General features: G+C 46.1%; 1 protein-coding gene across 1 annotated transcript in view; it reads left to right on the forward strand.

Annotated features, from left to right (window-relative positions):
* The window catches only part of LOC127044363 (cullin-2), a 51,085-nt gene extending 41,145 nt beyond the window's left edge, over window positions 1-9,940 (forward strand). The window contains exon 11 of the mRNA XM_050939132.1: window positions 9,391-9,940. Coding sequence (XP_050795089.1) covers window positions 9,391-9,522 — 132 coding nt within the window. The 3' untranslated portion in view covers window positions 9,523-9,940. The remainder of the gene's footprint in view (window positions 1-9,390) is intronic.
* The last annotated feature ends 6,064 nt before the right edge of the window (window positions 9,941-16,004 follow it).

The raw sequence follows: 16,004 nt of genomic DNA on the forward strand, positions 1-16,004 counted from the left end.
GGGGGAGTGTCAGCTGTCGACTTACTGCAGTGAAGACACCGCGGTAAGTAGATCTAAGTACATCAACTTCAGCTACACTATTCACGTAGCTGAAGTAAAGTATCTTAGATTGACCTCACATGGTAGTGTAGACAAGCTGAAGTGATACAGAGCTTCGTCTAAGCAAAAGAGGCATTCCACCCAAAAAGGGACAGTGAATACAAGCAAACTGACTTAGCTATCGGTGAATAACAGAGGTCCCTGAACCAAACTCCATCTGATGTCCATTGAGCTAGGACGGGGTGAGCAAACTACAGGCCGCGTCCGGCCCTCGAACTCCAGCCAGGGAGCAGGGTCGGGGGCTTGCTCCACTCCGCATGTGCATGGCTTTGTGCAGCTCCCGGAAGCAGTGGCATGTCCCCCCTCCAGCTCCTACGCGTAGGGGAAGCCAGGAGGATCAACACACTGCATCCACCCCAAGCACCAGCTCTGCAGCTCCCATTGACTGGGAACTGCGGCCAATGGCAGCTGCAGAGGTGGTGCCTGCGGACAGGGCAGTATGCAGAGTTGCCTGGACAGCACCGCGCCTCCACATAGTAGCCAGAGGAAGGACGTGTTGCTGCTCCAGGTACTGCGCCTGTGGATGAGGCAGCATGCAGAGCCGCCTGGCTGCGCCTCCACATAGGAGCTGGAGAGGGGATGTGCTGCTGCTTTCCAGAGATACCTGAGGTAAGCGCTGTCCAGAGCCTGCACCCCGACCTCCTCCCGTGCCCCAACCCCCTGTCCCAGGCCTGATCCCCCTCCCACCCTCCAAACCCCTCAGCCCCAGCCTGGATCACCTCCTGAACCCCAGTCCTCGCACCCCCAGTCAGAGCCGTCACCCTCCTGAACCCCAGCCCCCTTCCCTGAACCCGTCATTTCTTGCCCCACCCTGGAATCCACACCCCCAGCCCAGAGCCCATATCCCCTCCCACACCCTAACCCCTTTCCTCAGCCCAGAGTCCCCTCCTGCACCCCAAACTCCTCATCCCGGGCCCCACCCCAGAGCCCACATCTCTAACCGGAGCCCTCACCCCCTCCAGCATCCCAGTCCCCAGGCTGGAGCCCCCTTCTGCACCATGAATTCCTCATTCTTCTTCAAGTGATTGTTCACGTGCATTCCAAGCAGGTGTGTGCATGCTGCGTGCACACCAGCCAGAAGATTTTCCCTTAGCAGTGTCCATAGGGTCAGCCTTGACACCCCCTGGAGTGGTGCTTTCATGGTGCCCTATATAGGAGGCTGCCGACCCTCCACCCCCTCAGTTCCTTCTTATTGCCGGTGACGGCCAGCTGGAACTTTGCTCGCTCTTGGAACAAACCTAGCAGTGTCTCGTCTAAGTGTATATAGTTGTTTTCTCTCACAGTTTAGAATTAATGTTAGTTGTTGGGGGGCTTCCCACCCCCAAACGTACTCGTCGCCCTGCTGGGTCATGCCTGGATCCCCAGGGTTTAAAATCTGCACAGACTCCAGGAAGTTTATGCACTTGTCCTGCACCTCATCCTCAGTGCGCAGTGCTCTGGCACCTCTATCAAGACAGGAGGCCCGGTCTAAGACCTCTAAGTCCCGGCATCACAGAGAATCGGGACATAGAAAATCGTCCTCTGTGCGTCACCGATCACCATCTCTAGTGCCTGCAAAAAAGAAGAGGCTGGTGAGAGACCGTTCACCTCACCAGGACCTTAAAAGGCCGGTAGCGTCCACGACTGCGGTGGGACAAGCCGAGCCACAACTGCATCCTTCCAAGGTCCCATTGACTCCCGCTCCAGTGACGGTGCAGTCAAGTCCAGACCGGTCTAGATCCCTGGACCTCAGCGAGGATGTGCATCTTCCATCGATGCTGGAGGCATTCAAGACGGTCTCTGACTTATTACGCCTCCCAGTGCTGGCTTCTTCACGCCAGTGGAAAGAGCTGCCAGACACTGCCCGACCCCCAATCCAATCAAGGGGCAAGCTGGCCATGATGTCACCCCAGTCCCTGCCTCGCACCGCTGCGGTAGCACTAGCACGGAGAGCACACTCCCCAGCCTCGTGGTACCGCTCCCCCTCAGTCTTCCTATTCAGAGACCTCGGACTCGGAGGCTGAATCCTACCACTCCAGTAGATCGAGGAGCAGGAGATGGGCTTCTCAGGCAAGCCAACGACCTTACTTAGTGCAGTGGCAGCAACAGTAGTAACCGCCCTCCCAGTGACCATTCCAGACTCCCTGGGCCTACCATCAGTCCTTGGGACAGGTGCACAGCCCGCGCTCCAGGTCTGTGTCGGTCTCCTCAACGTCAGTGGCTCCAGCGCAAATGTCTCCACCACCGGCACTGCTGTCCGACAGGAGTGTGCCGCAACAGAACCTGGCACCACCTAGTCAGACACTGGCACCGACGGGGACCATGTTTCCGACACTGCAGGCACTGCCCAGCATGCTTCGTCATTAGACGTTGACCCTGGTACCAGCCGCGGTGCCGCATCCTACATTTGCACCGGCCACGCAACCAGAGTACCATGTGCCGCAGAACCCTGCAGAGGTTCAGGGTACAGAGGAAGTTCCTTTGCAGGTGATCTCCTCTTCTTCGCTGGATGAGGCAGTTGCAGGAACTTCAGCGGCACCGGCCCTAGAGGACCACCGGGTGCTTCAGCAGCTACTTAAGCATGCCGCTTAGAGCCTGGCAATCCAAGCGGAGGAGATCGCGGTGGATGTAGATCCAGTAGTGGACATCCTGGCCCCCTCAGGCTTGTCTAGGGTTACTCTACCGTTTGATCAAAATGATAGCAGATACGTCCCGCATCTTGTGGCAGATGCCAGCTTCATTGGCCCTTACAGCCAAAAAGACAGAGAGGTGCTACTTTGTACCCTCCAAGGGCCATGAACACCTATATACCCACCCTCCCCCGGACTCTCCGCTTGTGAATGCGGCCAACCAAAGGGAGCGTCAGGGATTCCAAGGGTCTACACCGAAGAACAAAGAGGCAAGAAGTTGGACCTCTTTGGTAGAAAGGTGTACTCAGCGGGGGGTCTGAACTTACGTATAGCCAACCAGCAGGCTATAGTGAGCTGCTATGGCCATAATACATGCTCAGCCTTATCCAAATTCGCCTAACTCCTTCCCCAGGAATCGTGAACAGAATTTTCCGCTATGGTAGAGGAAGGGAAGCTGATTTCCCGGGCATTCCTCCAAGTGGCCCTGGATGCAGCAGATGCAGGCTTCCACATACTGGCAACCAGGCTGGTCACGCGGCAGGGAGCCTGGCTTCAGGTCTCAGACCTTCCGCATGAGGTCCAACAGACCATCCAGGACCTCCCCTTCAAGGGGTCCATGCCCTTCTCCGATAAGCTACGGAGCCCTCATCCGTATTAAAGGACTCAAGGGCTACCTTACGCTCACTAGGCCTGCACACCCAACTACCCAACGCAGACAATTCAGGCCGCAGCCAGCTCCACGGCCATACCAGCCCCAGAAACACCCGGAGCCCTCTCATAGGTGAAGCAGAAATGACAGAAGGAGGCAACAACAGCCCTCTGGCCAGTCATCTGGCCAGCTGCGGCCTCCTTCAGGGACTAGACCACAAATTTGATGGTGCAGTTGAGGACGACCTACCAGTCAGGACTCTGGATCCCACCAACCCTACCTTTTCATCACTTCTGTCCCCCTTCTATGATGCCTGGTCCCGAATCACATCGCACAGTTGGGTGCTCCACACGGTAGAGAGGGAATATTCTATCCAATATCCCTCCCTCCCACCCCACCAGCCCCCCCTCCCCGTCCCTCTTCAGGGACCCCCCTCACGAGCAACTTCTAATTCAGGAAGTGCAGTCCCTCGTAGTAGGGGCAGTGGAGGAAGTCCTCAGGAGCTCAGGTGCAGGGGTTTTTACTCCTGCTATTTCCTAATACCAAAGGCAAAAGAGGGCCTCCAACTCATTCTGGACTTGCGGCGTCTGAACAAGTTTGTAAAGAAGCTCAAGTTCCGTATGGTCTCCCTGTCCTCCATCATCCCCTCGATGGATCCAGGAGACTGGTACGCCGCCCTCAATTTAAAGGATGCCTACTTCCATATCGCAATAATCCCTCAGCACAGACATTATCTCAGGTTCATAGTGGGCAACGCCCATCTCCAGTTCGCAGTCCTGCTTTTCGGCTTGTCAGCCGCCCCAAGGGTCTTCAGAAAGTGCATGGCAGTTGTAGCAGCTTTCCTGCACAAGCATGGGACTCAGGTGTTTCCCTGCCTGGACGATTGGCTCATCAAGGGCCACTTCAAGGCACAAGTGGAGGCTCAGGTGGTCTTTATCACACAGACCTTCCTCAAGCTCGGTCTCCTGTTGAACAAGGCCAAGTCTACCCTGTCTCTTGTCCGATGGATAGAGTTCATAGGGGCAGTTCTGGACTTGATGCAGGCCAGAGCATACCTACCGGAGGCCAGGTTTCAGTCCTTGTCCAACGACATCCTCGGTTTCCGCCGTTTCCTGACCACCACAGCGAGAAACTGCCTCAAGTTGCTGGGACATATGTCTGTGCGCTCCGAGATGGTGAGCCATGCCAGTCTCAGGCTGCACTCTCTTCAGTCCTGCTTAGCATCTGTGTACCGACCAACCAGGGATGCCCTGGACTCAGTGGTGATGCTTCTCTGAGTGGTGCTGGATTCCGTCCAGTGGTGACCTGACCCGTGGGTGGTCTATGCAGGAGTACCCTTCGCCAGCCCTCAGCCAGCCCTTTCCTTGGTGACAGATGTGTCGAATCTGGGGTGGGAGGCACATCTAGGGAATCTCAGGAGCCAAGGCCTTTGGTCCCCAGAGGACCTCTCCCTACACATCAACATCAGGGAGCTATGGGCTGTTTGCCTTGCCTGCCTCACTTTCAATTCTCGCTTGGCGGCAGGTGTGTTGCAGTGCTCATGGACAATACCTCGGCAATGTTCTATATCAACAAACAGGGAGGTGCAGGCTCCTCTCCCCTGTGCCGGGAAGCCCTCGCATTATGGGACCTTTGCGTGCAGAACGCAATTCACCTAACGGCATCCTACCTCCTGGAGGTGCAGAATGACCTGGCAGACGCCCTCAGCCGCTCGTTCAATGGTCACAAGTGGTCCCTTCGCTGAGATGTGGCACGCTCAATCTTCCATCTCTAGGGTTATCCCCAGATAGACCTGTTTGCCTCGAGGGACAACAGGAAGTATCGACAGTTCTGCTCCCTCCTGGGGCGCAGTCCAGGGTCTCTAACGGATGCCTTCCTCCTCTCGTGGGAAGGCGGCCTGCTTTACACCTTCCCTCTGATCCCCATGGTCCCCAGGGTACTCCTTAAGATACACAGGGATCACGCTCGCGTCATACTGATAGTGCCGGCGTGGCCGCACCAGAATTGGTACACGTTGCTGCTGCACATGTCCATACAGGCACCCCTCACGTTGCCCCTGCTCCCGGACCTGATCACAGGATCGGGGCTGCCTCTGCCACCTGAACCTGGAGTCACTCCACATCACAGTCTGGATGTTCCATGGCTAAACCCAGTGGAAATGCAATGCTCACAGCAAGTTTCTCCTCGGTAGCAGAAAACCCTCCACCAGGACCACATACATGGCCAAGTGGAAACTTTTTTCCATCGGGGCTGAACAGCAGGGACAGGCTCCATTGCTCCCCCCGATCCCTCTCATCCTTGATTACCTACTCCAGTTGAGACAGCGAGGATTTTCCCTCTCTTCAGTTTGGGTCCACATGGCAGCCATCTCCGTGTTCCACCCAGGAGCTGAAGGTGGTTCAGTCTTCACGAACCCATTGGTTTGTTGCTTCCTCAGGGGCCTCGATAGGCTGTTCCCGCATACTCGACAACCAGTCCCGGCTTAAGACCTTAATTTGGTCCTCTCTGCCCTCCCGGGGCCCCACTTCGAGCCACTGGCTACGTACTCTTCGCTATATCTCTTCTATAAGGTCTCATTTCTCGTGGCTATCACCTCGGCCAGGAGGGTATCGGAGCTCAGAGTGCTGACGTCCAAGCCTCCATACACTGTCTTCCACAAAGACAAAGTCCAACTCGGGCCACACCCGGCGTTCCTTCCTAAGGTGGTCTGAGTTGGACTTTGTCTTTGTGGAAGACAGTGTATGGAGGCTTGGACGTCAGCACTCTGAGCTCCCATACCCTCCTGGCCAAGGTGATAGCCACGAGGAATGAGACCTTATAGAAGAGATATAGCAAAGAGCACGTAGCCAGTGGCTCGAAGTGGGGCCCTGTGAGGGCAGAGCGGACCAAATTAAGGTCCTAAGCCGGGACTGGTTGTCGAGCCACAATCCTCCAACGCAGAGTGTAGGCTGTATTCCCTGGACATTCGCAGGGCCCTGGCACTCTATATTGAATGAACTAAACCGTTTAGGAAATCAACCCAACTCTTTGTAGCTGTGGCCAACAGGATGAAGGGGCCCCCCATCTCTTCACAGTGTATCTCCTCATGGATCACTGCTTGCATCTGCAAATGCTACAATCAAGCCAAGGTGCCTGCCCCGCCAATCTCAGCCCACTCCACAAGGGCACAGGCCTCCTCTGCGACATTCCTGGCTCAGGTCCCAACACAGGAGATATGCAGGGCTGCCACGTGGTCCTCAGTCCACACATTCATGTTGCACTATGCCATCACGCACCAGGCCAGAAATGATGCAGCCTTCGGCAAGGCGGTGCTCCAGTCTGCAGTGAACTCCAACCCTGCCACTTAAACTGAGGCTTGTGAGTCACCTGCTTGGAATGCACATGAACAATCACTTAAAGAAAAAACAGTTACTCTCCTTTTTGTAACTGTTGTTCAGATGTGTTGTTCATGCCCATTCCAATACCCACCCTCCTGCCCCTCTGTCGGAGTAACAACAAGAAGGAACTGAGGGGGGTGGAGGGTCGGCGGGCCCCTATATAGGGTGCCATGGAGGTGCCACTCCAGGGGGCGCCAAGGCCGACCCTGCGGACACTGCTAAGGGAAAATCTTCCGGCTGGCATGCACGCGGCGCGCACACACCTGCTTGGAATGGACATGAACAACACATCTCGAAGAACAGCAGTTACAAAAAAGTGAGTAACCGTTTTTTTCTGGCCCCACCCGGAACCTGCATCCCCAGAGCACTCATGGCTCGCCATACAATTTGCATACCCAGATGTGGCCCTCAGGCCAAAAAGTTTGCCCACCCAAACCTAGGATGTCCCCTGCTGTATCCAGTTGCAATGTGAAATTGTTTTCACAAGGGAAGCAAATGAGAGATTGCTGGCAAAAGATACTGTTGCGCTCAGATAGCCAGGTCTGCTTGTATTTGCTTTTTTTCCTCTTCTTCCATTACTAGGAAGATGGTTGCTTTCTCCTTTTTAATAATTTTCATTGTCTCAAATTGCCTACCGGGGTAGATTTTCAAAAGCACCTAACTGACTTTGAAATATATATCCCATTTTCAGAAGTGACATAAGCACTGAGACTCTCACTGAACTTCAGTGGTAGTCATACAGCTTGATTACTGAGCAGCAAAAAAAAAAAAAAGTATACTCCTCTGAAGTAATAGATCCATCTAGCTTCTCTCAGACCTTCTGTTCTCTCGAACTGCCCAAGAGTGTGGACAATACTCTTACAAGTGTTGAGACATAGCTGAAGAAATCATCTTAGGTCTATGATGTCTTCCACAATCATTGTGTATCTAGTTATCATGGGTGAATAGGTTTTTTTAATTTATCTACCAGTGTTTGAACACATCTGATGTATGAATGGAAAGGGCATGGTCAAGCCCCAGAATCTTATGAACCAGTCTGAGCTGCCTTGAGTAGTTACAGGAAGAGAGGCATAGCCCAAATGTCTCACTGTGGGGAAAGTTAGTCGCAGAAGAAGATTGTTTCTGTAGGCCAAATTAGGCGTTTCAGTGCATCTGTCCAATTCCTTCGAAGTCGGGGGCTGAAGCAGCACAGGTATAATTGATTAGAACTTAGCAGACAATTTTGGTTATGATGCATAAGGAAGTACAGAATCTAGCTTGTCCCCTCTTAGCTTTGCAGGAATGAAAAAAGTGAAGTATAGTTATGGGAAATGTATTATCTAATGATTACTGAGGATAATTAGGACTGTCAGGCCACGATGCCTATTACAGAAAGTGGCTTCTAGTTTTTTTCATTCAAAGTACGGGCTCTATCAACCCCAGCCAAACTGCTACTGAAAGGCTCCATTTTTTCTAATTTGTCTTTTTGTCCTGAATAGTGGAGAATGGGAGAGTGAGCTGAGGTTCTTTTTAATGGTTTTAAAACATGTAATTTATGAATGGATAACATGTTTTGTCTAAACAAGCATGCTACCAAGTGTTTCATAAAATGCTTATCATTTGGTGTATTTTTGTATTTTTCCGTCTTCATATATATATCTTTAAACTGTTAGTGATGGCTATTCAAAAGGAAAATGAACTTGTTTGCTAATATCCTTCCTTTTTAAAAGAAAAACTAAAATTACCTTTTTTTGCCATGACAAACAACCAGCCGTAGTTAGGAAGATTGATGAAGAGAAAACTGTGCTTAGCTCTGAGATCCCATGGTAGATTTAACCTCTTCAGTTATCTCTTTACGTGTAATCTTGAGCACAATTCATTTGGCAATCAGACTATAAACCCACATTAAAGGAATATTGTCAATCACTTCAAATTGCCTCAACATTTTTTATAAAAAACAGTTATAAAACCTACGACTAATAATTATTTTAATTATAAATTCTAATTGAAACTATTCTTTTACAAATAACAAACTATAATATTCACAAATGAAACACTGCAGTACTGGTAACTCGGAAGTGAAACTGACCTAACTGATTTCTACTGTATTTGCCAAGCTGACAAATGCAAAAAGTAAACAACATAATTAGCGAAACACACATTGGATTTTTTTAAATGATTTTCTTTTTTTTTTATCCAAGGCAGTGATTTTCAACCTTTTCATTTGTGGACCCCTACAAAATTCACATGGATGTGCAGAATTCTTAGACATAGTCTGTGGACCCCCTGGGGTCCATGAACCACAGGTTGAAAACCACTGATATCAGAAGTTAATAATATAGGTAAAGAAATGTAGAGTATATGGATTTTAAGTTGAATGTTTCCCTTTATCTGTTCTGTGACAAGTTAACCAAGGGGTGCAACTGCAAGTTACAATTTTCCATTGATGGGTAAAGTAAACTTAACCAATAAAAGAAATAGATAAAGTCAGGACAGAAACAATCTGTGTGTGTGTGTGTTTTGACCTTAGTACATGATGGAGGCTTTCTGTCTCTCGGAAATATAGTATGTAATAATCATTTTTGTGGTCTTTTTTTCTTTAGAGAAAATTTATATTGCATTTGCATTGAAGCGATGTTAATGAATAAGTGATATATTAAATGCTTTTCTTCCACAGGTAATTAGCCAATCAAGAGCTAGGTTTAACCCGAGTATCAGCATGATTAAGAAATGTATTGAAGTTCTGATAGATAAACAATACATCGAGCGAAGCCAGGCCTCAGCAGATGAGTACAGTTATGTAGCATGATGTTGCTGTCCAGCAGGTGTGGTTGTAAGAGATGATTGCTATCACTATTTGGTGTGTTCCTGTGGGAAGAAGCAGGTCTGTGCCTCCATAACTGGTCACTTGGCAGCCCCTGTTTTTCTGCTGTTTACAACATCACCAGTGCCACGTCATGAGCGTCAATGAAAATGCCTATAGATATTTCAAGCTCATGTCATTATGACATTTCTTAAAACTTTACTAAAAGAATGAGTGAAGTATTGCTGAAATGTGGAAATTTGGTTGGGTACCATGCTTTTTTTTTTTTTCCCCCTCCTTCACGTTTGCAGTTGATGTTTTTTAATGTATCTTAAAAGAAAAAGTTAAACTAAATATTGTAATATGACAGATATCCTAATAATTGTATCTACATTAAAATGTAAAATAAAAAAGATGAACATGATACTGCTGCTTGTCAAATAAAAAAAAATAAAGAAATAGAATGTGTCTCCAGGTTAATGATTATAAAAGTAGCTATGAAATCATGGCTATTAATATTCTGTGGCCCTAGAAGTTCTGAAAACTGTCAGTTATGTTCATATTTTTGAATTTCCTCCAGTTTAGCTCTTTCATGAGGACTTGTTTATACGGAGCTGAATACTAAACACAGTAAGTAAAACAATATTTTAAAATAATATGTTGAAGTACATGTTTTGATTATCTCGGATCAGGCTAATTTTGATATATTTTGTCAATGTCTAAAGGCCATATGTATATGTTCATATGTCTCTCTCTCAATATACAACAGGAGAATAACCAGGCAATTGAGATAATTAAAGTCTCATAATTCATGAAGTTAGGGTGATTATCATAAATCTCCAGTCATCACATTCCTGGGAAGGAATATAATTGACCGGTAATTCAAAATTTGCTTGTTATTTCTCTTTATATACTATATATGTGGATCGAAGCCCTACATACAGAAGGCACCTGCTGCTTCTGCTACTCTCCAGTTCCTGAAGAGGATTTCTGTCCTTTCTCCCAAGGGCCTAAGGCACATTTTATTCACTCCTTTCTCCCACTGCTTCCTCTCCTTTGCTAGCTCCCTACTGTAGGAGTAGCCTTCCTCTGTTCGCTCAGGCTGTTGCTCAGTCTCTCATTTCCTAGACGATGCTGATGTGAATTACCTAGTTAGGTACAGTAGATTGGCTTATGTGATTTAATACCAGAATCTGTTGACAATATGCTAAAACATTTTGTTTACATGGGTCTTGCTGAGCAAGTAACAGTAATGGACACTACACATTTCTGCATATATATGGTGCATGCTTTTAGTAGCATTCTTAGGTTAATCTAGATTCAGAACACCCGGCTCACTTCCCAGAATAATACCCACTACTGAGCTGAGTGATAGAATACAGTAGGTCCCCATTATGTAGAGTAGGAGTTCAGTTACTGTACTTTCAAACACATGCATTCCAAAGATGGTACTAAAGCTTCTTAAGGCAAGTCTATATTTTATTTTCTCTTGTGACTTCTCTGTGTACTAGACAGCTCCTTATTGTCCAATTTTCTAATCCCATGTCTATACTCTCACGAGAATGTTTAGTATAAATGTGTTTACAGATGGGTCTTGCTAGTAGAATGCTAACATTTCATCTGGTCAGAGACAAACTTTTACAAACCATCTTTTACAGAACCACGCTATAAAAAACAGAATTTTTGCTGAGTGCGCTCCGGAACAAACATCTGGGGCTTCAATGTTACCTTATCTCTGGAGTTTTTTTAGACAAGTGTACTACTTAGTCAAGACATGTCTAGTCATTTTAAAAGATCCATATATTCCAATATAGTTGGCATTCCCATACAATATCTTTCATAATTATACACAAACTGAGACAGTGCCCTTCTCTTGAAATGTAGCTGTAGCTATGCAATGCTTTGAATTTTACTTTAGAATTTTTTCCTGTCCACACCCTCCCCCCAGGGAAAAAGTTAGGGAAAAGATTCAGCCTTCTCCAGTTGGGTTAGTTCACTGAAGTCATTCTTGGCACAGGGTGATATCGCTTACAGCTTTGTGCTACAGCCCGGCAATTAAACAACCTGGCAAGTGTCATCTCAAAACACCAGCAAGCTACAAAAAGCGGAAGGAAAAGGCAAATTTTAAAAAATGCTACAGTCTGTGTGTTCCATTATGGGACAAAATTAAATCTGAGGTTTTCGTCTGCAACAAGCCTGTTAATATATGTGATTTGCTGGTATATTTGCAACCATACTGCTGGATCTGAAAAAGTTATTTTGTCCAGCATCTGGGAGCAAAACTTTTTTTCCTGATATTACTGTGACTCTTAATCGGCATTATTGATCATTCCTACTTTGAGAATATCCATTTAAATCTAAATTTATTTTTAAAAATTAAGGTGTGTCCTGTGTTTTCTTTTACAGATCAAACTGCATTATTTGTAATGTTGAACTTTGTCTTGAAACTCTCAAAAGTGTTGTATCTATGCAATGCCGTGCAATGTATAAGAGGAAACTTTCAAAATAGCTTGAGAGAACGCATCTTTCATAATCTAAACTGGTATCTTCCAATTATATCTTTAGGACAATAACATATAGGCTGATGACTAGGGGGTAAAGAAGGAATGTGGGGGAGTGGCCACACTAATTTTCACAAATCTGTTAAGTACCTCACATTAACTGGTAATTAATTAATTTGAGGTACTCAAGTCTGGTGAAGACACCCTTCAGGAGTAATTGTTCCTGATCTGATTGGTATTTAGGTTCACTGTGATATATCTGAAGACATCTAGAGTGGCATGAGCTGAGACAAGTTTCGCACAACTCCAGGGAGCTGATGAGACAACATAGTTTTTTATACAAGACACAGCACGAGCAGGAGTCAATAAGAATTTCCAATCTGATCATGGTAATTTTGAAACTATGCAGGATTGACCTTTGCTTTCCTTAACCAAGAGCAAGTTTGGACTCTGCGATAAGTACTAAAGACTATGCTGCATGGTGTCCAGAAGCTAGACAAGCATAAACTGTGGTATACAAATGAGGAAAACAAATGACGTATAGGATTTATGTACCTTAATGGATGTGCATGTTGCTTTGTGAGGAAATAAAGACAAGCTCCCTGCCCTGTGAATCAAATCAAAACTAAAATGACACCAGACCACAGGAGTTAAAGAGGTAGGGAAGCAGGCTATGGGAGAGGCGGTTGTTTTGGGGAAATCTAGTTTCCTCAAATAAATATATGTCCCTGGGAGTGCTCCATGGTATGATGTGCATGTGCCCACGCGAGATTGACCAGGGATTTGAGTTAGTCCATGCCTGCTTTCAGCATGACCTCACCTCAGAACAGAAGCTGGAAATGGATGATGGGATGGATCACTTGGTGATTACCTGTTCTGTTCATTCTAAAGCACCTGGCGTTGGCCCCTATTGGAAGACAGGATACTGGGCTAGATGGACCTTTGATCTGACCCAGTATGGTCGTTCTTACATTCTTAAGGGTATATAGGGAGGAGTGGATCGCTGCCACTCCAGTTCCTTTTCAACAGCCTGTGGTTTGAGACAGAGCAATTCTGTGTTCACTGCTTCCTAGTGGCTAATAAGTTAGTTTACCCTTCCATTATTGATATTTCTTTATGCTTATTATTTCCTTATTGGCATAAATTGTTGCCTTTGGGGAGGTCCCCCTTCTTTTACTTCCCCCCAGTTTCCAGGACTGAATCCTTTGCTCTCTTGGCCTCTTATCTGGGGTACACCAAAGGCCTTGGGAGTCAAAGTTTGCCAGACCTGCAATAGGTTTTTCCCCTGGAGTAACAGGCATTCTAGCAGTCTCAGTGTGTCTCATGTTCCATCCAAGTGCAAAGAGTTTATGGGATGTAAAAGCAAAGAGAAGGAAGTAAGATTCAAGCTCTTCGTGCAACAGTCCCTAAGGCCTGTGTGGGATCTGACTCCCCCAGTACTTCAGTACCTATTGGAAGCTGAAACACTCCAAATAATAATTAATAAAAAAAGTCTCAGTCTTCTGAGAGAAGAGGAGGAGGTAGGTCACTTCAGAGTTGTTACTGAGGAAACTTTGTGTCCTGAAATGGTACCTCCAAGGCTCCATTAGACGACAGCACAAGAACCTCGATAATGTCTAAACACATCCAAGGATAAACCTGCCAGCTAGAATTGCCAAGATCCATCTTCTCTGACATTCTTCAGGAATCAAGACTCATCAAAATGTAATGACGAGAAAGTCCAAGGCATCCTGGTCTCATATAGAGCCCTCTCTTACCTATACTCCTTCTCTGACACCACCTTCCTCAGGCTGTATGCACCCAGAGAGTAGAGATCCCACCTCGACAGTTCCATAACTCTACATTAGCTCACTTCTCACCCCATGCTTCTGCTCTTTGAGTAGAGTGATGTAGCCTTCTGCAAATCAGCCAGCAACTGCCCAGTTTCCCCAAGGCAACCAGAATCATCACTTCTAGTCCTCACTGATGCCAGCAAGAACCATATGGTCATCTCATGCTTTATCTCCCTCAACAGTAGATAAACTGCCCCACATTGCCTTCGAACTGCATAGAAATGTCTTCTAGTATGCAAGACAATAATATAGGTGGCTAAATAAGCTTGAGGCAACAGTGTTTACTGTTATCAATGATTACTATCATGCAATGCAATAATTAGCTGAATACAAATTGAAAATACCAGACCCTGCGTACTGTATGCAGTTTAAGTGAAATGTCTACATTAGTAAGGAAATATCCAAGAGCTACCTTGGCCCCATTTACAACAAAAGGAGCTCAAGAGTAGTGAAAGAACTTAGTAATACTGGCTCTGGGTGTTAATAGAAGCCAGCTATAATACATACGTTGAGATTTTTCCATAAGTATCATGTAAAATGTTGAGGCTTTAATATACCATCAGGGAAACCTGACAAATGTTGCAAATTATATTTCAATTGAGCTTCACTGCCTTTGTTAATATGCAAATAGCTGGAGAGAGTGCAACACCATTTTTACCTTGCATTGTACAACAAAGTGGCACGTGTAAAGAGGCTTGAGCATAAGCTGAGGCTTTAGATGCTAGTCTATATGTGATCCTGCTCTTAAGTTCATCCCAGATCATGGGAAAGATGTAGTTATTGTGTGGGGAATAGAATATTAATCTTCTACACCCTTCCCCTTGCCATTCCAATAAATAAAATGCATGTAAGACAGGAAAATCTGCAGAAGCATCAACCTTCAGCTAAATAAGTACCACGACAATCATGTAGCTTAACCAGGAGATCTTCAACCATCTAAAAATCAAAAGAGAGTCCTACAAAAAGTGGAAAATAGGTCAAATTACAAAGGATGAATATAAACAAATACTACAAGTATGTAGGGACAAAATTAGAAAGGCCAGGGCACAAAATGAGATCAAACTAGCTGGAGACATAAATAGTAAACGAGAAAACAGTCTACAAGTACATTAGAAGCAAGAGGAAGACCAAGGACAGAGGGGGGAAATAACAACAGAAAAGGTGGAAATGGCAGAGATGCTTAATGCTGCCTTTGTTTTGGATTTCACCAAGAAGGTTGGTAGTGATTGGATGCCTAACATAGTGAATGGCAGTGAAAATGAGATAGGACCAGAAGAGGCTAAAATTGGGAAAGAACAAGTTAAAAATTACTTGGACAAATTAGATGTCTTCGAGTTACCAAGACCTGATGCATCCTAGAATATTCAAGGAGCTGACTGAGGAGATATCTGAGCCATTAGCGATTATTTTTGAGAAGTCATGGGAAACAGAGATTCCAGAAGACTGGAAAAGGGCAAATATAGTGTCCATCTATAAAAAGGGAAATAAGGACAACCTAGGGAATTACAGATCAGTCAGCTTAACTTCTGTACCCAGAAAGATAATGGAGAAAATAATTAAGCAATCAGTTTGCAAACATCTAGAAGATAATAAGGAGAGAAGTAATAGTATAGATTTGTCAAAAACACATCGTGTCAAACAACCTCATAGCTTTCTTTGACTGGGTAACAAGCCTTGTGGCTAGGGGGAAGTGGTAGACATGGTATATCTTGATTTTAGTAAAGCTTTTGATACTGTCCCACATGACCTTTTCATAAATAAACTAGGGAAATGCAACCTCAATGGAGTTACTATAAGGTGCGTGCAAAACTGGTTGGAAAACTGTTCCCAAAGAGTAGTTATCAGTTGTTCACAGTTAGCCTGGAAGGGCATAACGAGTTGGGTCCCACAGGGATCAGTTCTGGGTCCGGTTATGTTCAATATCTTCATCAATGATTTAGATAATGGCATAGAGAGTACACTTGTAAAGTTTGCGGACAATACCAAGCTGGGAGGGGTTGCAAGTGCTTTGGAGGATAGGATTAAAATTCAAAATGATTTAGGCAAACTGGAGAAATGGTCTGAAGTAAATAGGATGAAATTCAATAAGGACAAATGCAAAGTACTCCACTTAGGAAGGAACAATCAGTTCCGCACATATAAAATGGGAAATGAC

This window comes from Gopherus flavomarginatus, chromosome 2, assembly GCF_025201925.1.
Source record: "Gopherus flavomarginatus isolate rGopFla2 chromosome 2, rGopFla2.mat.asm, whole genome shotgun sequence".
Taxonomy (NCBI): Eukaryota; Metazoa; Chordata; order Testudines; family Testudinidae; genus Gopherus; species Gopherus flavomarginatus.